This window comes from Ambystoma mexicanum, chromosome 7q, assembly GCF_040938575.1.
Source record: "Ambystoma mexicanum isolate Mex_15411 chromosome 7q, UKY_AmexF1_1, whole genome shotgun sequence".
NCBI lineage: Eukaryota > Metazoa > Chordata > Amphibia > Caudata > Ambystomatidae > Ambystoma > Ambystoma mexicanum.
Window position 1 is genome coordinate 992,411,386 of NC_090941.1, and position 26,403 is coordinate 992,437,788.

General features: G+C 45.7%; 1 protein-coding gene across 2 annotated transcripts in view; it reads right to left on the bottom strand.

Moving 5' to 3' along the window:
* C2CD3 (C2 domain containing 3 centriole elongation regulator) overlaps positions 1 to 26,403 on the bottom strand; it is a 594,096-nt gene that overhangs the window by 531,128 nt on the left and 36,565 nt on the right. For both annotated transcript variants that reach the window (XM_069640138.1, XM_069640137.1), the window contains exons 3-5: positions 17,399 to 17,556; positions 11,776 to 11,972; positions 8,010 to 8,248 (exon numbers count right to left, since the gene is read on the bottom strand). In XM_069640138.1, coding sequence (XP_069496239.1) covers positions 8,010 to 8,248; positions 11,776 to 11,972; positions 17,399 to 17,556 — 594 coding nt within the window. The remainder of the gene's footprint in view (positions 1 to 8,009; positions 8,249 to 11,775; positions 11,973 to 17,398; positions 17,557 to 26,403) is intronic.

Sequence of the window (26,403 nt, forward strand, 5' to 3'; positions counted from 1 at the left end):
CTTTGGAAATTACTATAAACCCAAGTGTGCTGTATGATAAGATACATTGCATACTTGTTACATGTTGCACAAAAGTTGCAATATGAGGAAAGGACTAAGGGAAACAAAGTCTCCCAGTACTGACTTTAAGGGCATGTCAGTTTCCCCATAAGTGAGCGAAAGCCCAGAGGAGTGCAGCTGAAGGCTGTGCTTCTCTGTCAAAGTCAGTCAATGGTGTCCAAAGAGCAGCAAAAAGGTTTGGGGGTTGACATATGGAGGGAAAATCTTTCTTAACAGTGCGCACGGACCGGGGGTGTCTCGGGGGCTGGTGCTGAGACCCTGACTTCAACACAAACCCATGTGACCTGCTCGCCGGCGCCCAGCTACTGTTGGGGAGTTTCATGAGACAGAGAGAAACTCAGTAGCGTGCGGGTGGCTGGAGCGGGAGCAGGAGCGTTGTGGAAAGAAGAGCGCAGTGAGCGAAAGCAGGAAGAAAGCAAATGAAAGCTGGAAAGGTGAAAGAAAGCAAAAAGGAATAACAGAAAAGGTGCGCTAGAGGCACAGAAGTAATGAAAGACCGCAAAGTGTGCTGGCGGCGAGGAAGCAGACAAGAGTGGCTGCGAGAGACCTGAATGTAAGGAGGGGGCGCCAGCGACCCGAAACAGAGAGAGATAGCAAAGAGACAGTGAGAACAAAAACGGACAGTCAAGAGAGGGTGAAGCAACCCAAAAGTGAGAAAGAGGGTGCAAGCGACCCAAAAGAAATATAGAGTATGCAAGAGACACGTTAAAGGGAAAACTATGGTGCATGAGAGCACAGTGAGAAAATGAAGGTGCAAAAGAGCACTGTAAGAAAATGAAGGTGCAAGAGAGCATGGCGAAAAGCAAAGAGAAGTGCGCAAGAGGCACAGAAAGGTGGACAGAAGGTGCAAGTGTGCATGACAGAAAATGAAGGTCTACAGGAAGAACAGTAAGGTGGAAAAGGACAGAGAGAAAGAGGCACAGAAGAGGAAAATGTGCTAGAGAATAAGGAGAGGGGTTATAGGTCAGAGTGGTCACGCCTGGGAGGAGCAAAGAGCTCAGTGTTCTCGAAAGTCTCTGATACTACCCCTGTGAAAGAATTGTACAGTGAAAGGTACATCCTGACAAGAGGAACTTTTTGTTTGTTTGAGACCAGAGGGGCCTAGAAATGGGAGGGGAACGCCAAGAGGCCCACAAGAGACATTGTTGAACTTCGTGAGGAAGGGCCTAGGGCTTGGGGAAGGGAGCCCCAAGAGGCCCACTAAAGACATTGTGAGCAAGGGACTAGATTTGGTAAAGGGAACCCTAAGAGGCCCACAAGAGGGTTTGGTGTTTGATCGCAAGGAAAATAATCACCGCAAAATGAACGGGAAACTGCATAAGTGTTTAAAACGTACATTAGATCGTAAAGTGAAGACACACCGTTGTGTGTTGGCTTCATGGTACCCGAAATACCAAGGCTGTATCAACGAGAATGAGCTGCTTTTCTCGCACCCTTCGGTCCCGCAATCACGCTGACATCAGTTTATTCGCCTTACTGTACATGAAAGGCTCTCAGTTTTCCTGCTCTTTGCCAACTGGGTAACGCGGACTGCCTTTCTCTCGGAGATGTATTCAGTGGTGAGAACAGTGTCACTGCAACCAGCGATGGACATTCTAGTAATCAGGACCGAAGTGAACGTATTGCAGGAACAACAAGAGTTAGAGGAATAAGCGCACAATCACAATCTTGCGAGATATACTTCCAACGCGTTACAGAGTGTGTTAAGACTTGAAAGGGAATTAAAACGTTGAAGGACGTGAAATAAAAGCACAGACATGTGGAGAGATAAAAATATTGTAAAATAAATAATCTACTGGAACACAAACAAGAATATGCAAAAATATAATTAAGTTCTGAAGTTCATTACATTTTGTTTCCCACAGCTTTGTTTATTAGCTAATGACATGGTGGAGTACAAGATCTCTACTGTAAAAGGAAAGCGGAAACATATCGAGGTAAGAAAAGGAAGAATCAAGGTAAGTGGCGGTCATATAAAGAAAACGAGAGAAAAACGATAAAAATAATAGGTCAATTTGAACCACACAAAAAAGGTCAATTTGGACCACCAAAAAAAGGTCAAATAGCCTATTTGACCTAAAATGTTTGACCCAATTCCCACAAGAGACATTGTTGAACTTCATGAGGAGGGGCCTAGGCATGGGAAAATAAACCCTGACAGGCCTAACAGGAACTTAGTCTTTTTTTGTTTGGAACTGGAACGATCGAAGCTTGGGGAAGGTATCCCCAAGAGACCCAGAGGCATTGTGATTTGCTGCACGAACCCTACGTGGAACGTTCCATGGGCAACCCTTTTGAGTTGAACTATTTTGAACTGGCAGAACTGCACCTAGTGGTACGATTACCTGAAACCAGCTGTGGTTTACATTTCCTTTTGAATCACCATTTTTCCTTTAAGAAGACCCCTATCACATTTATTTTAAGAGTGAGGGCAAGCATAGGTTTGGACACATTTCAACTTTGGTTTTGGACTAACGCACATCGACAACCCTTAGAAACATCAGTTGAGGGAACAAACCCCTTAGAGTTAGGGTCAGATAGGCATTACACAACCCCACAAAGTGTGATAATAAAGGTTTTCAAACTGTTATTTTTGAGTCTGTCTCTCTCTTGATACCATGCCTGTCTCACACAGGTCTCACACATCGCAGAACCGTTATGTGCTAGACCTACTAACGACAATGGAAAGAGAATTGTGCCACAAAATTGGCAATTCCTGCTGTACTTACATCCCTCCATCCCGCAGACAACGGGTCCCTGACGCAAATAAAAGGGGCCTGTACACTCTTTGCACTCTTATGCAAACAGAGGCAGGTATCCAAAGAAGTGACTGGTTCAATGAACGCTTTTCCTGGGCTCCATCATGGATGGAGGCGATCGTGAAGATTCTGGTTCCAGTAATGGTGTTTTGTGTTGGTGATCTTCTACACATGCCAGATAGGACTTCAATGCTGCACAAAAGCAATGCCTAGAAGCACACTTATGATGGCTTCAATTGGGGTACATGGTGCACCTCACGGTACAAATGAGTGCCGTCCTAACAGATGACCCTGACAAACCATGCATGGTTAGAGCAATTCCTTCACCCCCCAGGTACCATCACAACTCCCCCACCAGACCCAGATAATTACACACACTTAACAGGGGATGGAGGATACCCCCGAAGAAATATGTACAAACAGGGGAAAGCTTACAGTCTGTGTGTAGAGCATGGTTACAAAGGACAGGTCACCGCCATATTTGGAGGCTGAAAGGTTGGAGAGGGAGAAAATAGAAAAGGAGGAGGAGGAGAAGGAGAGACTGGCTTGGGAATTTGTTAATGTGGGATTAATGAAAGGGGGGAATGTTGGGAAGTGAGGGTGACCGTCCTAGACTCCCAATAGGTTCAGGGTAAGGCACAGGCCTCTAAGTGTGCTGCAGATGTTTGGGCAAGTTATAGGGTGTAGGGGGGGTGTTGCTAAAAACCCGCACCACAGGTGTATTCAAGTTAGTGCATGTGTGGGCATAGAGTGAAACGCCATCTAAGAAATAGCAGTGTTAGGGACAATTCTCATTTCTGTGCTAATTCCCTTCAACTTTAGAGACCCCGAGCTCTTTTGCTGGAGTTTAGGACTTTTTCATTTTTTATCCTGGAGAGAGTGAGCCATTTTTCTCACTCTCTCGTGTATTTTGATCTGATTTGTACTCGGTTTCTTTGGTTTTTGGAGTCTGACAAACTCCATAGGCATCTACTTTTTGTATGGTGACACACAGCACCCTCAGTGCAGTGTCAAAGAGAAATCCTTTAGATTTCTCTTAAGGTTTAAATACCGTTTGTTGGGTGAACTACTGTTCTCAAGAATAGTAAAATTAAATTGATTTTGCTTACCTTTTTCCTATGCAAGTTCAGCACACCCCATCTTATGTGGAGTACTGCGGGGGTTACTTAGTAGCCCCTTTTCCTACTTACTCATGTAACATTTTTTATGTTACCCTCACTACATTTAATGGCTGGTGGCAGTGGTTTAATTTTCTTACCATTGTGTGTTTCTACCGCGGGCTGAATCCTCAGCTGCAGTATAGCACCCATGGGTGACCATTATATCAAAATGGCCCTGGTCTTCTTTTTTTGCCATTTTCTGTTTGTGAGGTCTTGGGTTTTACTCTGTGCGCCAAACTAGGTTTAACCCTTTTGATCATTTTGCCTTTGGTGGGCTCCAGTACTGAAACCCGCCACTGGCTCCAGTGCGACTGGCAGGGCAGGTAGCGAGGGAGGTGTCCGAAACTCCCTGTCCTTAGTCTCCAGGGCAACCTGAATTCACCCAATCCTGCTGTGTGAGGGACAGCTAGGCTGTGCAGGAATGGGAGAAACCTGCATAAAAGGCAAGGCTTCTTGGACTGAAGACAGAGTCGACCACTGAACAAAATATCTAACGAAGGAATCGTGAAGAGAAGCTTGCTGCATCCTCCTGGACCGTTGAACTGCCCAGTGAAGCCCTGCTGCTGTGCTGAAACTGCTTTTCCGAATCGACTAGAGAAGTTCCGGAAAGGACGACTTCTTCCCTTGGGTTGGGGGTCCCAACTAACCCCAAGATGAACTTTGCTGGAAGACCTTCCCCAACTGGCTGTACTTCTTTGCTGCTGCTGGAACCGAGTGCCAGGGGTCGAGAAATCCATAGTCGAGTGCATCATCTATAAGCCGAACCTGAGCTCCAGGCAGATCCAGAGGACCCTCCCGAAGCAGGACGACCCACCTCGAGTCACCTCACCAGAGTGCTGGACTCAGGAAGTGAAGGAAGCCCAACCAGTGTTCAAGACCCGTGCTGATGCTATTTGCCGGTAGCTGAAACCGCGAAGTGCCGCTGAACTGAAAAGAGCCTGTAGCTGCTGCCGACTCTCGAACTGCAGTGCAGGAGTCCTCCAGACGTCCTCCATCTTGTCCCCATGACTGAGGCCCAGGAACCGGGGACCAGGGTACTTACCTCTTTGTCTGTAGCTTGCTTGTCTCAGTTGAGATTCTCAATAGCTGCTTTCTAGAGTTGATTTTAGCTCTAACGTTTCACAAGTTTAACAGCTTGTGGCCCAACAGTGATTTTCTACAACAAACTCCCTAACTTTGTGCAAGACATTTGTGCTATCTAAGAAGTGCCTCAGCTCCATAGACATTGTTCAAATTGACTTTGGCTGACCTGGCTCCCTGCAGACTCTTCTAACCCATTGACTTTGATTCTAACTGTCCCTCATAGGTGATACATTGGTTTCTAACTAATGTTTCTGGGAAAGGTTTTATCTAGACTTCATTGGGGGATTTAAAAGTGCTCACCTGCTCTGAGAACCTGTTAACCTTTTTCCTTCCTATAACCTTTCCTCTTTACCAACCTCAGAATTTACCAAGTACAAAATGTGATATATAAATGGCAATACTGTCCTAGTTAGTGAAGTCACCTCAGGGTGTAGAAGTGTGTATGAAGCATCTCGAAAGAGTATCTACTTGCTTGACTTGATTCTGAGAAAATATTTTGAAGTGTATTTTCATTGTTGCACATTTCCCTTTTTTAAAGAATGCTTATTTAAAACGGACCGTTACATTTATTTGGATACTTGTGTTTGTGAATTTGATGCTACAGCTCTACAGCTCACATTCACCCCTCTTGAGATAAGTCTGGCTGCTCAGTCACTCTACCAACTTGTGTAGTACAGACCTATACCAATAGGCGGGTTACCTAATACCAAGAGGACAAGACTGGTGTAGACTCAGGGTTACTGCATACAATCTTGTCTAACAAGCAGCCATATTGAAATGGATGCCTAACGCTGCGTTGCAACCAGAGCAGTAGGCCCAGGCTGCAAACATGGAATTGTGTGTGTGCATGCAGGGATAGGTTGTAACATGGGCAATGGTGAGAAAGGCCGGGGCCGCAGTGACTCATAAACCTCCCATTGTCTCATACTGCCAGCATTCAATCGAAATGGACGGGAGGGGCTGGGACCAATGGCCTGGCATCCCTTATGGAGCAGGTAGTCTATGTATAGTGTCTCACCAACCAGCCAATCAGATTTGTAACATATGTAAATTACGTCACTGATGACGCTGTGTGCCCTTTTAAAGTCTTGCTTGTTCTGATTTTGCCAAAGCGCTCTGTGGCAGCAGAGTCCTTTCCTGGCGCGTCTTTAGCTTTTGTGGAAATAAAACTTGTTCTCCTTGCAAGAGGTGTGCTGGGCCTTTTTCCCTAGTGTTTTATTTTCTTCTGGTGTGAGCATTGAGGGGTTCTCTACTAAGGCAACATGACACATTGTATCCCCCAGCACTTCACATAAGGTGGGGGTGTGCTGGCACACTATAAAATGTAAAGAAGATGAAAATCCCTCTTTACCCCTAGGGAACAGTAGTTCACCCAAGTACATTAAAGAGAAATTAACAGGGAAGCCTAAAGGGGCAACCAAGCCTGAGCCCGAACGATATAGGAAACTATAACTCCAATCATACACTGTGGAGAGAGATAAAAAAGGTAACCCATGAAAAGAGTAAACGATTAGCTGAGAGGGGAAAAAAAGATTCCCCTTCGCCTAGGGACAAGGGAAAATATTCACCAATTCCAAGCAAAACGTTCTGGGGTTGACACAGGTCAGGAAGATTTGTCACAAATATGAAAATCTTACCTAACAGAGAGAAACTGACCCATTACTCATTAACTTGTTTCCTACAAGCTTTCTTTGACTCACCTAGTTTTTGATGTGGCTGAATAGTCCAGACCAAATCTTAAAAGAGGTATGGGTTGTTTAAGAAACAGTGTAACGCATATATAGCATTATATAGGTGAATGGCCACACAAAGCAGTTGTACAGTTTACAAGAAAGTAAACATCAAGTGAGAAAGGAGTTTAGTACCCCCCTCCTAGTTAAGTTCACCAGCAATTTCTCAAATCCTGCTGATACCACACACAGTGATTAGTATCCTGGTAGTGGCCATTGGTCTGAATCCGCTCAGAGGTCAGTGTAAAAGGAGTGAACTGACCAACATCTGACTAACTGAGCAGGATACGGAGACTCCACCCCCAATGTTAAACATATACCCATTGTTAACAATAGGGCTCAATCGTTTATGCCGGTACTTCTGGTAGGCAATCTATGACGGTATCCAAATGATGGCTTGCAAAAACCTTTGAAAGTTAAAAATGTCAAAAATCACCACTGTCAGCCCTAGCCTTCAGTTCAACAGTGACCCACTTTTTCCACAGAGTATTCTTCTGTGAAACTCAAAATGGGTTTTTAACACAGAGGAAACCTATAGGACATACCTCGGGACACAGCAAGCTTAACCCCAAAAAGGTTAATTACCTCAAACTGAGTCACAGGAAGTTGTGCTAGGTTACTTTATACAGGAAACAGGGTACTGTTGGAAACACCATCCCTTAGGGTACAAGTGTCACTAAGGGGCACATCATGGTCACGCGCTTGATAGGGCTTGGATGTGGTCTTATATGGGAAAAAGGTGGGTAATCCAGTTAGGAAAAAATAAAAAGTACAGTCTCTCATCCGAGGTACAGTTAAAGAGGTTTGCCCTCACAGCTACACTACAGTGCATAGTTAGTGAGCCTTGTGCATACTTCTTTTTGCAACGATTTTCCTTAAAGTTCAGCTATATCATGGCTTGTGTTGCTAAATATGTGTCAGTTATATGACTTCTTACATAATTTGGTTATGGACCCTGGCAACAGTACATTATAAACTGCACCTAAAATGCCTTTGAAAGAAGAAAAGAAACACGCACTTGGTTTTGACTGCAGACACTTAGTCGTCTGATCTCTATGGCAGATTACAAAACATTTTAAACTGTGCTAAACAAATAAACTGGTTAAATGGAAGAACTTTAAAAACCAGACAAAGGAATTTGGAAATAAAATGATGCAAGATTATAAATAAATTAACAGACTATGGAACCATAAGGGGAAGCACTAACATCAACAAACCTGAGAGTAGGTCTTTTGTTGCTGGGTTGCCTAAGGAGAGTTGGTGTACATCCCTCTGCAGCTCTGCAGTTGGCATAATCTGTTCTTCGTGCTCCTGAATCTTCAGTTGCTTAAGGCCATTGCTGCTCTTGACGGGTCCATCCTGTGCAACAGATCCTATGGTCTGATGGCGATGGGTTTCGAAGAAACTGTCTTTGGAGGTCTCAGCGTTCTCCTGGAAATACAAGTAGTCTCTTCCCCTGTTTTGGAATAAAATGTGCTGTACTGTGAGTTGCACTTCGAGTACTTCTTTTCACCTGAAATCCCCTGTAGGTGACTAGAGCACTACGACAAAACTGCAAACTTTAATATTGTGCTAATTTCAGATATTCCAAAAAGGAATCCATCACTCAATATGGCATGTTCTGAGGTAGGTCAAGCAGGGGTTTCCGACATTAAACATGTGCATTAGAACACATCACACGCAGTCATTCTGTTGTTGAATGAGTGTGTTATGTTCATCAGCTCATTGCACAACAAAGAGGTATGTCTCAAAATAACAAGACTTACAGGTAGGTGAGGAATAGCTGTTATATCAGTGGAAGTAAAACTTTCCCACAGATCTTGCTAGGAACGAGGGATGGGAGCAGCAGAGTAGCCAAAGATCAAAGAGCTACAATTAGTAATTTCTAGGTACAGCACAGACACCAAAGCATTGGCAGGGGAGGTTTCAAACATTACCAAGGTTGAACATTTAGAAATGAAAGGTAGGGCTTTTTAATTAAAGACATATCCTCCTGTCAATCATCTTTAAATTAATATTTTAGGCTGCAGGTTTTTAAATCAATATTTTAAAACTTATGCTTGTGTATGTCTAAGCTTACTGCTATGTAGCGGAGCGCCCAAGGCTTTGAGAAATGGCTTTAAATGTGAGTGATCTTTATCTCAAATGGTTTAGGAATGGTTTAGGATAACCAGAGCATTGCAAACTGCACGGCTGTGCTCACACAGGAGGATCATAGGTTAAATTACAACACAGAACAATCAGATATCCTTCCATGCTCACAGGAGGAACATAGGTTAAATTACAACCTTCCATGTGATAAACGCCAACGTGTGCATATTCTGCTAGATCATTAATTGAAGAAGGCTGAAGAATTTGAAAACAGTTTCCATTCATGTCCTAAAAAAGGCAGTGCCGACAACGCATTTTACTACCAACATTCCATGGTCACACACGACCACATATGGGCAGTCCCTCAAAGAATTGCTCATAACAAGTATGACCGTCAGGGAGTTAACTGCAGCTCTTTTCAGAGGGAGCAACCTCAATGGAGAAAAGGCCAGCCTGAATTTGGCTGTTCGCCGTTAGTAAATGTTCTGCCTGTTGGGGTCCTTGGTGAGTCGCTGTTCCCATGATCTCTTTTGATAATAATTTGGTGATTTATATTGCACTGCAATCAGTGCTCCTTAATTACCCACTGTTGGTACTCAATATATCGAACTCTGGAGGATAAATGGGCCGAGTCAGCCAGACAGAGGCATTAAAAGCAAGTGAATTGCACTTGAGCTAGCTGCACAGCCATGGTATAAAAGGTCTCCGTTTTATTCTCAAATGCCTTGCCCTGCCCGGAAGAGCAAAGGTCTCAGCAGGCCACTTGGCGCAGCACCTGATAATTTTCGAGTGAGATTTGAGGCATTTCTCATCCTGTCAACCAACATGCTAAGAAGGCAGAAATGGGTGACTGTGGTCCTTAAATTGCAAGCTGTCCTTTGTCGAGACAGCGAGAGAAATAGAGAAAGAGACTGACAGAGAAGCTGTAGCAATGTAAACTAGTGAAATAGGACCTGTCTGCAAGGGGCTAATGAAAGGAGTGCAGGGATGCAGGATTTCTGTCTTGTAACACCTACTGCCCTCTTCCTCAGACTCACCACTGTCATATCTATCACCTTACACTACACACACAAGTTCCACTCAGATGGCCATCACAGGTTTAGCCACCCCCTTTGGGACAGGAAAGGGGAGCCCGCTAAGCCCAACACCCCCTAGAGGACAGGGCAAGTGGGATTCCCCCATCGGGGGACGCCCACTCCCTCTGGAAACAGGCAATCCCTAAATAAGGATAGATCTTATCCTCCCTTATCCCAAGAATCTGCTACCTTTACGGGTTACATGGGAGTTAACTTGCACACTGACTTAGCATTTCTCACGTTAATGGCTGGTGTGGTTTCTAACCCCTTTCAGACACAGTCGAGATGGAAAAATGGGCAGAGACACCACTCCCTCGTTTTATGCAAAATACGAGGCCAACCTGCAGTAAACCAGGAGGAGAGACTAGCTGACGAAGCTACAGACCTGGACACTGCTTGCGAATCAGCACAGGCGGAGAAACCTCCTCCTTGGCAGAGCACATTTCCGTTGTGTGGTGTGAGAGAGGCAAGCCCACAGAACATTCAGTTCCCCTGCCGAGACGCGGACCAAACAAGCCATGTCCCAGAGGGTATCAGACAGCGGGAAATGCCCAGACAGAAAGTTACAAAGCAAACCGCTAGAAGGGAGGGGGTTGTAAACTCTGAGACACTAGATGAAGCTGGAGTGGAGAAAACCCATGGCCCGACCTGAACACGACCCAGAGGAACACTGCGATGAAAGAAAAGGTACGCAGTCATTTCTGGGAAGCAGTCGGAGGGCAGAGAAGACAAACCAGCCCCCAGGGCGGGGAGAAGGTAAGCACACCACAAAGTGGGAGGAGTAGACGCAGACCCTAAGCAGGGGTGGGCACAGTCAGACCCCAGGTGGGGGTGAAAACCAAACGGCCCCAAGGGTGGAGGGGCGTGATGAGTGCCACGAAGTCCCAAGTGAGTGGGAACACAAACAAAGTGTCCCCAAACCAGAGTAAGAGGTATAAAACCCCAAGCACGGGTTATAGTCAAAAGACCCCAGGCAGGGTATAAGGGAGAGGACTCTACGGTGGGTTGAAGGAAACACATCACACAGAGGAGTGTGAAACATGACACCCCGCGGAGGGGAAAAAACACAGATCGCAGTGAGGTGTGGAAAGCACAACAAAGTTCCCTGGAGGGAGAACCAAGAGGAAACACTGATCTGAGCCTGCGATCCAAGAGGCGTCCAACGAGAGAGAAGGTCAAAGTTTCTGGACTTCCACTAAGAAAGAGAGACTAACCAAGGACTGAGTAGTAACCACAGGAAGGGAAGCTAGGAAAGACAGTTGCTGGTGCCTTGAAGTGGAACTGTACATCGAGCGAGAGGCACTTTTTCCTCTGAATCAGAGACATGACAGTTGGGTCAGAAATCAGCCACCATTCCATCATGTGTATAAGACCCTCATAATAATTTTGGTTAGGTTCTATTTAGTTGGAAAGTAGTTGGGACAGCAATCATATTAGGATAGGTTTTTTGTCTGGACGGGGATTACTCGTTGGCATGACATCCTGACAAGCACCCATTTGACTCCTTATTTATTTAAGAGTAGGGCATAGAAGTACAGGGATTTGTGTTGACATAAAAGAGTTCAGTGAACCACAATGCCACCCTGTCCATCTCCTGATTCCGACTTAACAAAAAACCTGTGTGAGCAGCAGTTAGCTGTCATTTAAACAAGCTTATTCACCACCAGTACACTGCCAGAAACTCAAATTTGTTTCAACATTTTTCACATTTTAATTTCAGAAAATAGAATTCAAATGATATACACATGTTTCAAAGATTGCAAAGTTTAAACTATAATTTCGATTGAAGATGATAACTCCAGAAATACATAGTTACCTAGGAGTAGTGGCTCGACTACTGTTCAAAGAATCCTTCCCAATTCCAATGGTCCCAGGCAACGTTTGTGGCTCTGATGGATTTATAATCAACTGGGATCCTAGTGCAGACATAATGTTCTCTGAACTTAAATCAGTAGTTGGTATGGAGTTGCAGCTGTCGTAGGTTTCTGATAACGGCTCCAAACCTAATGATACCTAAATGAAAAAAAGAGAAAAACTATATGAAACAAAATGGTGGTCCCTGGTATTCCCAGTGGATAGTTGCCCTCTTTGGAAGGTCCTTTCTTCGGCTGCCCATAGCCTTCTGGGACGTAGGCAGCAGGAGGAAGACATCTTCACATGCAGAGCTTCTGTGAAGAGGGGCTTTTAACCTGCCCTCACTTTCCATGAGCCCATGAAAAGAGAAGACAGTCTATGAGCCTGTCTCTGTACAAATGTAAAAATGAAGACCAATGCAGAGTCTTATGTTTCAGCAGGAATGCCGAGGGGTGCGCAGTGCATCGGGGGCACGGTAAACATAGGAACTGGTACATTGCCCAATCTATCCCTGCTGTGGATCAATGGATTTGTTTAGCATCTCTAGCCTGGTGCCACCCAGAAGCCAAAAAAGGAAAGAGAAACAGGAGAAATACAGCTAAAGGAAGTAAAAAACGAATGTGAATATATTAAGAGTATGCATTTCGTAAGTCATCAACTGACTAGGGCAGCTAAAACAATTAGGCCAAGCATGTTAAGAGTGATAAAATCAAGAAAGTAAACAGAAATTAATACAATTAAGATAAAAAAAGAAGGAGGTAGGTGTTCGATACTTAAATCAATATCAGATGTATTGTAGAGAAATCCATGCCAACACGTTTAAATGACAGAAAATAGCAGTTTAAATACAAGGTAAAAAGGATAATACTTGGCAGAACTGGCCCGAAAAGGAAGCTGGACATGCGTAGACACAAAATAAATGCTAATCATGACAGCAAATGCTATTCTACTACTTCTTTTTATGAAGTGTCCTAATCAGACCATATTTTCAATATTGTTCAGGTTTGGGCATTATAAATCAACAACAAGTGCAGAAAGAGGTTACCCCATATAAGAAGTCTAACAACTGCCAATATCAACATATAGCAGAGGAACAGCAATGAAAACATGATCTGCCAGAAAGATTGGATGAATGGAAGTTCAGTCACTAATGAGAATGCATGAAATAAATAGCTTGCCTGAACCCATCCCCTATCAGCCACACTCAACTTTTTGTAAACTAGGTTGGCTACGGTCTTAGAATGTTACATAAATGGCTGTTATGAATGCTAAAACGCCAGTTGATGGGACATACGCTAAGGGATCGCTTTTGACATAAGGCCAACCTGCAATCCGAGAACGGCCGACCACTTCATCCTTACAAGGTTGCAAATGAGAGTAACATGAAATGGTGGAATAATAACCACTGTTTTTATAGTGCTTAAAAGGGAGAGGAATCTGGCATGAATCTCTATGTGGCAGCAGATGTACTTAACGGTGGGATATGTGTTCAGATTAAGTAAAGGTTAACCCTTTTAAATGAAAGGATGAAAACATAAAAGGTAATGGCCTCTGCCGTCCTCAGAAGAGCGAGTAACAGGGGCCAAGAGCAGATCTGGCCAAATATTTGAATGAAGTTAGATTCCTAATCAGAATTCACTTCTTCAGTGTATGCACATGAAGTAGACTGGGAAAGTTTGAATATGGCGATCTACAGCGATTACGTGCCACCAAATGTTTGAATGGATGCATTCTCCTGATCAACCTGGCAGTCTACTTCATTACTTTTGCGACAAGCCCAAAAGCATGAGAAAAGCATGAAATGGAAGACAACTAAGTAGAAGCATTGCTGCTGCAACTTGCCAAAATTAATGCAACAGTGAAAGGCTACCTCTGTCTGTGTATGACAGAACTTCTAAAGAGACCGGGGCAGAACCAACAAAGAGCCAACCGAGGGTCGTAAGCTTCTTGTCGGTTGGTAAGTGCTAATCTTCTCCTTCAAATATAAAGGAGCGTTTCCAAAGATACACTTATGGCATGCACTAAGCATTTTAAATTGGATAAGGGATGCCACTGGGAGCCAGTGAAGTTTTCTTCTTGCCGCCCTAGTGGGTTCCGAACTTTTCATCTGAAAAATAATTCTCACGGCTGCATTTTGTGTCTTCTGAAGCTGCTGGATATCAGCCTTATTGGCTCCTCCCAGCAGTGCGTTGCAATAGTCCACACGTGGCAATATTACTGCTCTTACAGGTTTTATACGGTTTTCTACCGATATTAACGGGGCTACTTGTCTAAGAACCTTCAAATGGTAGTTGGTGTTGGTAGAAATGGCTGTAACATGTACCTCACTATCAAGACTTTCCTCCATATAGGTACCCAGAGTCTTGACTTTCTTCACGATTTTAATTTGAGTGCCTTCTATCATAAAACAATTGTAGTCTTGGCTAAGTTTAGATTGAGAATGCTGGGAGCCGAAAAGCATCAGCTCGGTTTTAGCAGCATTTAGGCAGAGCCAATTTGTTGACATCCATTGTTTTATGACGTCATATGCTTCGGCTACCGTTTGTTGGTCGGCCTCGTAATTCCCGATTATGTTCAATACTAGCTGGAAATCATCTGCATAATTACGGAAAAAGATCCCCAGAGATTCCAACTCGACACATAAGGGAAGAATATAAATATTGAACAGCAGGGGGGGGGGGAAGACATGCCCCCTGGGGAACTCCACAAGTTATAATCTGAGGCTTGGAGGCACAATCACCCCAATGGACACGAGACTGACAACCCTCTAAGAAGGATCTAAGCCAGGCAATGGCATTATTGGAGAGTCCACCTACCGACGCCATCCTGTTGAGCAGAATTTTATGATCCAGCAAGTCGAAGGCTGCTGATAGATCTAATAACATCAGCAGCCTCGACTTGCTGTGTTCCAGTTTACCAAGCATATGTGTTTGGAGATCCAGCAATGCGGTCTCTGTTCCGTGAAAGCTTCGGAAACCTGATTGGTTCACAGGCAGTATACCAGAATTAAGTATGTGGGATTGTAGCTGCGTAGTCGCTGCCTTATCAATAAGTTTAAGAAAGAATAACGTGTTTGTGATTGGTCTTAAATTAGCCGCATCCAACAGATCCAAACCTGTTTTTTTTTTAACAAAGGGGTAACAGCCACATTTTTAATAGAGTGGGGGATAGAACCTGTGCGAAAGGAGGATCTAACAAACCGACAAAGGAAAGGAGCAAACAGTTCTCGATGCTCCAATGTATGTTTTGAGGGGAAAATTTCCCCTGGACAGTTTGTGGGATGCATATTTTTCAGCAACACCAACATTTCGGCTTGGTTCGGTTCTGTAAAATTAAAATTACCTGAGGAATTAATGAAATTGCTTGTTTTAGATGTTTCAGGTGTGGGCAAAGGATTTGGCAAAGGTGAAATTAATATTTCCTGCTCGATTTTCTTTTGCGCCTTCAACAATTTGTCTGCAAAAGCCCTCTGCACTCTAGTAGAGTCGTCTGTAGTGGGTTTAATAGAGGGATTATAGACAATGGGTTTCTCCCATGTCCTGAAAAGGCGGAAGAGTTCCTTTGTTTTATCTCCAGCTTGGTTTATTTGAGCGTCATAAAGAGATTTCTTGGCCTCTATGGTCATCACCCTATTACGCTTTTCGATAAAAGCCAGCAGATTATCATTTGTTTTGTTTTTTTTGTTTTTATGCCAGGTATGCTCAGCCTGCCTTTTGCTGGTTTTAAGTTCAGCTAGTGCAGGAGAGAACCACTTATAACGATTGGGCAGGTCTTTTACTGTTTTATCTTTCATGGGTGCATATTTATTTAACATGACCTCATTGTAGACTTTTATAAGTCTCTCAGGATCATCAGAGTCATTTATTTTGTTTATAAGTCACATCACATACTTCTCCTGGCGTAGCGGTAGAGTAAGACCAGTTTCAGACTATAGTTAGGGATTGAGGTCAGTTTCACATGGATAATGTCACATCCAGTGCACTCTATTTTGGCCCCATAAAACCCCAACTGCTTTTTGCAGATTATGGCCACCCTCCCCACCCCCCCGATATTGTTCTCTCTATGCTTCCCTAAGAACACGTAGCCAGGCGGGGTCACCTGTTCTATGGTCGGTCCATGGGCTACCGAAAGCCATGTCTCCGTAAGGCACATGATATCTGGCTTATGCTCTTGGATATAATCGTACAATGTTTGACCAATGAGCGAGTATTTAGCAAAGTAATGGTTAATTTAGTGTGTACGATGGCGGTTTTCATAGTATTAACAATGCTATTTTGGTTATGTTTGTTCGGTATATCATTAAAAGTAGGACAACCATTTTCTACTTTGCTGGAGGTTCCCTTAGACTGTGCCATGGTATCCCCCATGTAATATAATGGCAGAAAAAGGGAGTGCTATACCTACTCCTTACACCCGTTTCCCATAACCCAGAAGGCACAGCTGGGTTGCACGTCTCAAGCAACTGCTGCTCCCAGAAGAACCCTGGCTGCTCATCTCTAGTTGGAAAGTACACAAAGAGTGGGAGCACGGAAAAGACTAAGCGTTCTTATATATAGCCTTCAAGCCCTATTGTTAAAGAACCAAAAAACAACAAATTATTCAAGTTCTATTGGGGCTTTCTTGCAGAGTCAACATTTGACTTGAAATTTGACTGTTGGACACTGACTGTATTGGTCCGATACTGCAACCTGACAATGCAGTGCTGCACCATATCAAAATAACAATTCCACTATCCTCTAATGTAGCACATTTCTAGTTGGCCTCCTGTCAGCCTGCTTGCCACTTCACTGTATCAAATAAACCATTGCTGACGAACCGGAGACCAATGCTAGTACTTCGAACATACAAAGTTGGACAGCTCGAACCTACCTGATCAAGTCCTAGTCCTTACATTTGGCTATGTTTAACAATGGGGAATATAGACGAACCAGGACAGAATCACACTCAGCCAATCACAACCAGTTCTTCTCATCCATTCACTTCATGGCAGACTGCCCTCAAATTCAGAGGATTGGAAACTGACGTTACAACAGGATACTGGGCACCAAAGGTGTTGTATCGACTGGACTTTGCACATTCACTGTGACCTTATGTCTTACGCTCGCAACCTCAGAACACTAAAGACGGTTTGGTAAGGTTTATGTACCAGCACAAATACCTTCACAGAAGATTACGCTTTCTTTTTATACCATCAAACTGTGAACAATCTCTTACTAAAAATGCTAAATAGACCAGAATGAGCCACCGTATTCTTGCTGAAAACCCCGTTAACCTGGGGATTTGTCACATTCCTCCCTTGAATACTGGGAAGAGGTTAACCATCTGAGCAATACCATTCTCAATGTAAGAAGTGCAGATACTGTGAATGGGGAGCCTTGATCTCAAAGGATTACCTACAAATAATGTATGCATGCAGTAGCAATGATCCAGACGTCATCAAATTCTCTAGACACAATTTATGAAGGCTTGTGAAAATGCTTAAATCTTCATGTCCCAGATTACGTATCCGAGGGTCTGCCCTAATAAAGAGGATAAAAGCATTGGTAGATGTGACAGAAAAATAAACAAACCATGTGTGCAATTACCTGTAGTTCTCCCAGTTTTTCAGATGTTGGTGAAACAACTGTGAAAAATCCACTGATGGGATGTGTTGGAGAGAGGTGAGGCAGTCCATTGATTTGAACCCGCCCAATAGGAAGATGGTCGGCTTTGGTCATGACCTCTAGCACAAGCACACCCATATCTATCAACGGGAGAAAGTTGTATTAAATGTTTTATCACACAAACTTTAGACCATGCCCTCAATGGAGGATACAGTAGAAGGAAAATTCCTATTCATATCATGAACAGCAACTGGTTTAAAAAAGAATGGCAGAAAGACATTTGATGATGAGAACATGTCATAAATACTATTTTGTAAACATTATTTACACTTTTTTGTTTCATTGATGTTTTATAACATTCTGCAAGGGGATGGATGTGGCTAATGTGGAATTTAATTCCTGGATACATTATTGGGTAAGGGCATTTACAATACAATAAGGCACCGATCTTAAAAACTGAAGATGGGAAAAAGCGTTTCTGTACAAATAAGGTGTTCCACATTAGTGAACCAGGATCACTAAAGCATCGCCCTCCCATAGTCATTATGTTGTAAATTTGCTTGAGTTAATCAATGAGATAATAGCAATAGTATAACATGTTTCCATTGTGTGTCATCCTCCAATTTTAAACACTCATATTTTGTATTAGTATATTGTTACAAATTAATGTCAGTCCTTTATCTACATTAGAAGGATGGATGGCTGAGCTAGCACTGCCAAATCGCAATCATGCAGGCAGAAGACAGATGTCTAGGACAAGCAAGTTACCCTCTGAGCTATCTTGCTGGAATCTGGAGGCAAGAGCTAACCTATGAAGACACATATTACCAAATGTAAAGTTATACTCCCAACCATAGATGCAACTAGCTACTTAGTAAAGTCTTACTGAGGCCAGTCATCTGGCAGAATCTCCAATGTTCCGTGGTTTCATACATTTTCACTTGCTTTAATAAGGATGGATTGCCCACAAACATATTTTAACATCTCATCAGAAGTCACCAATTGATGCAGTTTAATACCAAGCATCTCAGGGACCTGAAGTTATTTTAAGGGGCTTTTTACTTACTCTGTTCTATTCATATAGTTAATCCCACCCCTACCTGTATCACTTATTACACAAAACTGTATATTTTCACCACAGTTGAAAGCCTCTCTGCCCAAACACAGGAATGCTCAATCGCATGCATTAATTTGTCCTAGGTACCCTTCATTAAACTCTGTTAGAGATTGTACACCATTGTAGGATTGCCTTAGTAAAAACATTGTGTTTTTATATATACAAGAAAGGACATGGAAATGATGGAAAGAGGTAAGCTAACTTCTCCAAAGTCACTGGGTATACATCATGCAGCATTTAGCATGCCTGCTCCATTACAAAACAAAAGCAGCCTTATTGAATTCACTCCACCTCACTACAAAAGAGCAATCTGCCTTGAAATACTAGGGCACTTACCTACTGCATAAGACATTAACCAAACCAAAACACGGTTCACACTTATTGTGTCCCTCCAGTTCCACAATGAGAACCTCACTTTCAAATGGATAATAGAGCAAACAAGGTGGACCCGTTGTCTAGAATGAATAACATTTCAGTGCTTCTGGACCTAAATCGTTCTTCCCACAGATTGGAAATAATAATTTCTTTCATCGATGTCCACCAAAAACAGAATACATTTTCATAATACAGTAATTTCAACCTGTGAATAGATTCAACAACCAGATCTAGTATCTCCCTATGATATTAAGCATCTGCTCATGCTAGGTTTGAACAAATGGTTCATAAGCAAATCCCAAAACTGAACCATATATTTACATAATCTTTCAGAAAGGTGTTCCATCAAAAGGTTATCTCCCTTTTTCAGCAGCGGTTTGGACACCTTGAGGTTGGAATCATGGAAGGAGACACAGACAACAGATTTAGGACCCGATTCATAGAATCCTATGCATGAAAGACACAAGCGCAGAGAAGGAGTGTGCGCCAGCCGTGGCGCAGAGAAATGATTGTGCAGCACGCGTATTCATGGATTTACAGAGGCATCAGTAGCCGTGGCGCAAGCAACATCAAGCTGCGCCAGTAATGCCCCCAACACGCCCCGATGCGTAGTAAAAAGCAGGTGAAATGCCTAACACAGCGCAAACACCCGCACCATCCCTGGTCCAGCATACAGCCCCCCTCACAAAATCGCATGACAACTTTGCGCGTACCCCGGACGCACCCCAGCCAAATAGTGTGAAAACTCTGCAGACCCCAGCCACACCCCAGCCAAATCGCGTGAAAACCCTGCACGTACCCCAGCCAAATCGCGTGGAAACTCTGCGCAATACCCAGCCACGCCCCAGCCAAATCGCGTGAAAACCCTGCACATACCCCAGCCAAATCACGTGAAAACTCTGCGCAATCCCCAGCCACACCCAAGCCAAATCGCTCCGAAACACCCCAAGATCCCCGGCAGCACCACAGCCAAATAGTGCGTCTGCATCTCGCAATCCCCTGGAAGCAGACCCCCCCTGAAGGGACACCCACACCCCAGCCTCCATCACCCGTGATGCCACCCTGCAGGCAGCTCCCTCCAGACGGGACACCCGAGCCCCAATTACCCGTGACGCCACCCTGCAGGCAGCCCCCTCCACATGGGACACCCCAGATCCCATCACCCCCAGCCTGCAAGCAGGCTCCTCCACATGGGACACCCCATCCCCTATCACTTGTGATGCCACCTTGCAGGCAGCCCCCTCCAGACCGGACATCACCTGCATGCTGGATGCTGACATAGTGACACATGATCACTCCATCGAGGATGTGTCATCCACCTTGACTGCAGTGTTGTGACACTACCCTGAACATCCACAGCAAAATGTATCCTGCAAACAATTTCAAATGCATACACCTAGGCCACATCCTTAAGTGTGGCAGCTGCTCAAACACAATTGCCGTCTGCAACCATCTCCCAACATACACATCAGACAAGTTGATGGCAAAATGAGGCCCTGCTGGCCATGTGACAATGTCATGTCAAGAACCCGCATGGAGAAATAGTCACACAGTGACAGAATAAAAAGCAGCCTCAATGTGTGCCACATGAACAGACACTGCCCAGGCGTGTCATGGCCTGTGCCTCAATGAGCTGCCATTACCAGAACAGATATCCTAATAAACACATCACTGTTCCTCCCATGACATGAAATCATATCAAATGACATGGCATTCATAATGCGCCTATACACAAGTGTCTCAAGGCGCAACAAGTCCGGTGAGGGGGAAAAGAGTGAAGACCGAGAAAACGATCTTGGTAGGCCAGCTGACAATGATATGGCACCAATGAATGGGAAGTGGGGAAGGCGAAAAATGCGGGGGATGGGAGAGGGGGGCAGTGCAGTACATGGGAAGGACATCATAACAAATACAAAAACTAAGAAAATCATCAAACTGCGGCCAGCTGGTGGCAAGTGCATGTAGGGGGCTGTTGGTATACAGAAAAACAATCCAAGTGCAGGGGATTCCAGGGAGGCAGGTGTGCAAGTGGCGGGCGAGGGGACCTTGGCCCGAGGTCAGAGGGTAGCCAGTAGGACAGAAAGCACAAGCAAAAAGGAATTAATTGATTTCTGATTGATTACATGGCAATCAGAAAGCGCGCCACACAATGAGACTGCTGCATTGTTCTGGCAATGTATAAAAACAAAGTAATGGCAATATTGCATGCCAGTGCAAGATGCAGACCAACACCAGAGACAATGATAACTGCACAAACACATGCTGGTGAATGGGTAAGCATGACATGTGTGACATGTGTGTTACACAACATCAAGCAAAACCTGTGCAAATGTTGTGAACATGTAACACTCCCACAGTCACCCCACCCACAACCCTCACAAACACAGTGAGGGCCAACACACAGTGATGCTGCACATGTGAAAGCAAATGCTACTTGCCCGTGCACACCCAAACTCCCCTTCACACTCATCCACTGGTCAGCCACATGTGTATATTCAGCACACAAATGGATAGCAAACATGTTACATGCATACAATGAAGCACACACATGACCAACGATGGTCAGTACCATGGACACTAAATCGAGTAACAAAGCGGCACACTGCAAAAAATAATATGAGAAACAATGACTGGGAGTTCAGAAAAAAAAATATATTGTACAGTTGTATTGTGCTCATACACACTGTAAATCAAATTGCAAACTATGTACATGAATAAATCAAAAGAAAGCAAAAATGTCCATGTCCATATATGTTATTTACAATAGCAGCAAAATGATTTAAAAAATCCATTACCGCATGGTGAACAACAAGTTAGAAAACCCAATTAAACTATGTACAAAAAATGGAGTAAAGTCCAAAAGCTCCAAATAATAAAACCAACGGAAACCTATAACTAAATAACTATTTACAAAGACAGCGGGATAGTACTTCTCCTCACCATGCTCCCTCAATGTTTCGGCCAGGGCATTATCATACAGTGAGTCCAATTCCCCTAGGCGGGACTCCGCTCTCACCTTGAGGGCTTGCAGGGACTCCAGCATGGTCCTCTCCATCCCCTCCCTGCAAGTATCCTCGAGGACCCCAGCCCGCCTCTCTGCTCGACACACTATCTCCGCCCTGGCTATGGTGAGTATGCCTCCTGAGCCCGCTGCCTCTCTGCCCCGATTTGCTGCCCGTACCGCACCAACACAGAAGACATCCTTGTGCGAAGGTCCACTTTTGCGTCCTGCCCGACGCCGGATACCTGCCCCCTTTCAATGGTATGCCTTGAGTCACAAAGCCTCATACTCCGAGCCTGCTGCTGCCTTATTGCATGGCGCCTGCATTGCCTGGCCAGCCTCCGGGCTGATGAAATTACGCAGGGGCATCTAGCACATGCCCTGCTCCTGGGTGCCTGCTCTACCACCATGGCCACAGCTCCTGTCGTAGCCTGGATCGGCGTGGTGACCACCTCAGCTGATCCAACGTCGACTCCCAACTCAGGCAGGGATGCGATCTCCACCAGACAGGCCGCCGTGAGTGGGACAAGAACACAGGGGGCCCTGGTGGTACCTGGGCCGGAAGGCGCCATGGAGGACGACTGGTGCACAGAGGAGGAAGGCGAGGAGAGGGGGGGGGTCGCATAAGTGGCCAGCCCACGCACCCAATTCGAGATCAGGAACGTAGCTAGCCAGTTCAGGAGACGCCAGACCTCATTGTGATGATGTGCAAGCCCACGATTGTAAGCCTGCACATCATCACGAATGACGGCTGTAAGCTTTGTGATACCAGCTAGCAGCGGTTCCATCCTGTCTCGAATGACAAGATTCGCAGGCATTGGTGTGTCTGTTTGTGTGGAAACATCAGAGACCTGCGGATGGGTCTGGCCTGGGGCATGCCGGCAGGTGCATACTGGTGCAGGCGCAGGATTTGGCACAGGCACCTCCACAGCGACCTGCACTGCATCCTGCCCCCGAGTCTGGACTGCACCTTTCACACCCACCTCATCACCCCCGCTGGGCCCCATGGACTGGGCCGATGCGGCCTCCTCCTCCCACGCCAACCTTGATGGCTCCCCAGCGTCTTCCGCAGTGCATTGCCCCTGTGTGAGATCACCGGTCTCCACCACCCACCCCCACCCACAGCTGCTGAGGAGTCCACGTCCACCTTCGCCCTCTTGGACCTCCCCTCAGCAGCTGCGGCCGATGTTTCAGACGCAGCACCCGTCTATTCGCTCCCCGATGATGTTGATGGCAGGGGGCGTGACTGGGCCTTGCGTCTCTGCCCGGTGGAGGCATCCCTGCTGCCTTGCTCCACTGCACCTTCTTCGCTCTGTTCTTCCAACACTGCTGTGAATAAGGAGACATAGGACACAAACATCAGGGTACTGTACCTATGTGTGTTTGGCACAAAACATATGCACATGAAGTACACTGCCAAAGGTCACAACAATCATCACCCTCCACAACACACAGGTACAAGCAATGTACATACATGCACATACATGTCTGTCGTACACAACAGAAAATCACATCCGTGGACATGGCACTGTCCCCACCTACAAATTGTGCATGCTGCACACATGCATCATAGGACATACACATGTCATGCACACACATCACCCGACAGTCCTGATGCAGTGCACTGAGCTATCACACCAGAGTCCCCTCAACATCAATCAGGCAGCAAGAGTAGTGCGCACATTGAAATGCACCAGTTACATCCAGACATGTACACCATGCCTGTTCATGATGTTGACAACACCCACGTGTCACACCTCTCACACAGGCACGTCTCAGACACATAAGAAACCATGTGCACGTCGGTATATGCTGCATCACAACACACATTGCAAAAGTAACACCGTTGGAATCACGCATACTTCAATGAACACATATGCAGCACTGTCTGGGACATGCACACAGACATTCGTACAAGAGGCATACTTGCCGTAAGGCCAAGGTGCACACTCCCACCACACATCAACATGCACCGCGTTGATGGCACCCACGATCCGGTCCCAGATCATCTTCCGTCCTTCCTTGCCAACTTGCATTGGTGGATTGAAGAGGGCATCATAATGCCCAAGGACATGCTCCACCAGGATGTCAACTTCTCTGGCAGTGAAGTTGACAGCCCTCTGCCTCTCTGCCGTGGAGATGCCACTTACCTCAGAGGATGTTTGACCAGACATGGCAACCCCCGAGGTAGGTGTGGGTAGGCAAGGTGGTCCTGGGGCTGGGCTGTGGAGTAGTGGTCTGGCACGTTGGGAGTCTTCTGGATCAGCAGAGGTGGTCAGAGGGCCGACGACAGGAGCACTGGCAATGGCTGTACAGCAGGAACTCAAATTACAGGGCACGTGGGCAGCAGGCACACACAGTGGGCAGGCAGCAGCAGATGGCTTGTAGGAGGCAGCTCAGGGCAGTAGGAGGTAGGTAAATTGGCCGATAGTCATGAGCGTGGGTCTTCTGTGTTACTCGCTTGGGCAGCTGCAAACAGAGTGACGGGTACTCTGCATGTGCAGAAATAGCGCATTAGCATGAAATCAGAGAAAACGGCCTAAGCGCGTAAGTTACGTGACACGCGCTGAACATTGGCCGTTCGCGTTCAGAATCGCGATAAATGAGTGCGTAGGAGAACATCACACGCTTGTGCGAGTTAGAGCAGACAGACGGGTGGACTTCTTAGAAATGTGGGATGCCACGCGATCTGTTCACTAATGTGACAGGGCGAGCTTCTTGTTTTGGTGGGGGATTTGCCTCAACGCGCACATGCACGTGTACTTTTTACTGTTTTCTGAGGCTAACGGTGAGTCGCGTACACATTATCCATACTCTGGGTGCCCCGTGTGTCGCGTACCCCCATTCTTATCATCACAGTACCTTACGTGTCCTTCACGTACGCATTTTTTGTGTTGCTGGGTGCCACAGCGTACTGCGTAACATTTATTCTTTTCATGTGAGCTACCAAAGGGTCGCGTACACGTATTTTTCATTTTTGGGGTGCCTGTGCGTTACGCATCCCATTTTTATTCCCCAGGAGTTACATTGAGCCTTGCTGGAGCACACTGGTACGTTTTACATCACATACCCTCCCCCCTCACTCAAATTGCCCAGGACATTTGCTTGCTGCGCCTCCCATTGTACAAATCCATCTGTGCCATGAGTGGGAGGGCAATAAGTGGGAAGGGTGGCAGAGGTTGTGGACGTGCAGGGAGAGCTATGCCCCCCACCTAACAGGCTCAGGGAGATGCAGCTGATGCTGAGGTCCCCAGCACCCGGGGTCCAGGAGCTGCAGCGTCATCTGCTGTCCACACCAGCCAAGGTCAGGAAGTTGCAGGGGCATCTGCAGTCCCCACCACCCAGGCTCAGGATCCCCCAGCCAGCCCTGTAGTGGTCACGGCCCTGGTCCACAGAGACGCAGGAGCAGATGTCATTGTTGCATCCGAGGGGAAGGGACGTGGAGTGAAAAGACCTGGCACAAGCACCCAGGTATGGCTACCTGCAAGGACACCTACTGTCCCAACATCAGTGGGTGATGCCATAGCCCAGTCCACCAGTGCTCCAGCCCCTACTGACCCTAGTGGTACCAGCCACACAGGGTCTGCACGACTTTGCAGGAAAGCGAAGCATGCAGTAGCGGAACAGGCTCACACCCAAGGCACAGCACAGGAGACCGCCACATTAAGAGGGGCTTCAATGAGGATGAAATCAAGATGCTCGTGGACTACGTGCGGGAACACTAACGTGACATGCTCGTGCAGGCAGGGAGCACAAATACAACTGGAAAAGAAATTAGGAGCCGAGTATCTACCATTTCCTGAGTGTGCTCACTCCAAATACTCTTTCCAGAGTATGAATATATTTAATTGTTTTCAACTAAATCTTTTGGCAATTTCACTCAGAAAGTTCAATTAAGGCAAGGTAGAGATGCATTTTTGTCTATTGCTCAGGGAGCACAAATATGACTGCTCAGCGCATGGCCCACTGGCACAACTCACGGATATAATCAACGCCTTGGGTAATGAGAGGCGCACCGCTCGTGAGGTTGTTAGGGCGTTGGAATGACCTCCGGCACCGAACCAAAAAGAAGCTGGTTGCCAACTTCGCCTCTACTCTGGTGACTGGAAGTGGGTCACCACAAGAGGACGAGGAACTCACTCCACATGAAGAGGTCATTAGTGAGTTGATTGATGTGGAGCAGATTCAAGGCGTGGGAGGCCAAATTACGAGGAAATGTCCGGTGAGTGATGAAGCCTGTGCATCCAGGATGTGTGTATGTCGCTTGAATTAAGTGTTATGACTGTCTGGCACTTCTGCCTGCATTTACATGACTGCAATGGTTGAACCATGTCATGGTGGACTGACACGTGCTTGTTGTCCTGCAGACTGCATACAAACGATGTGCTGCACACCGTGACAATCCTCATCACCACACCTGCTCCAACCTGTGATGCCGCATAGCATGTGAAAATCTTCCACTCCACACTCTCCTCCTCTCCTCACATCTCTAAC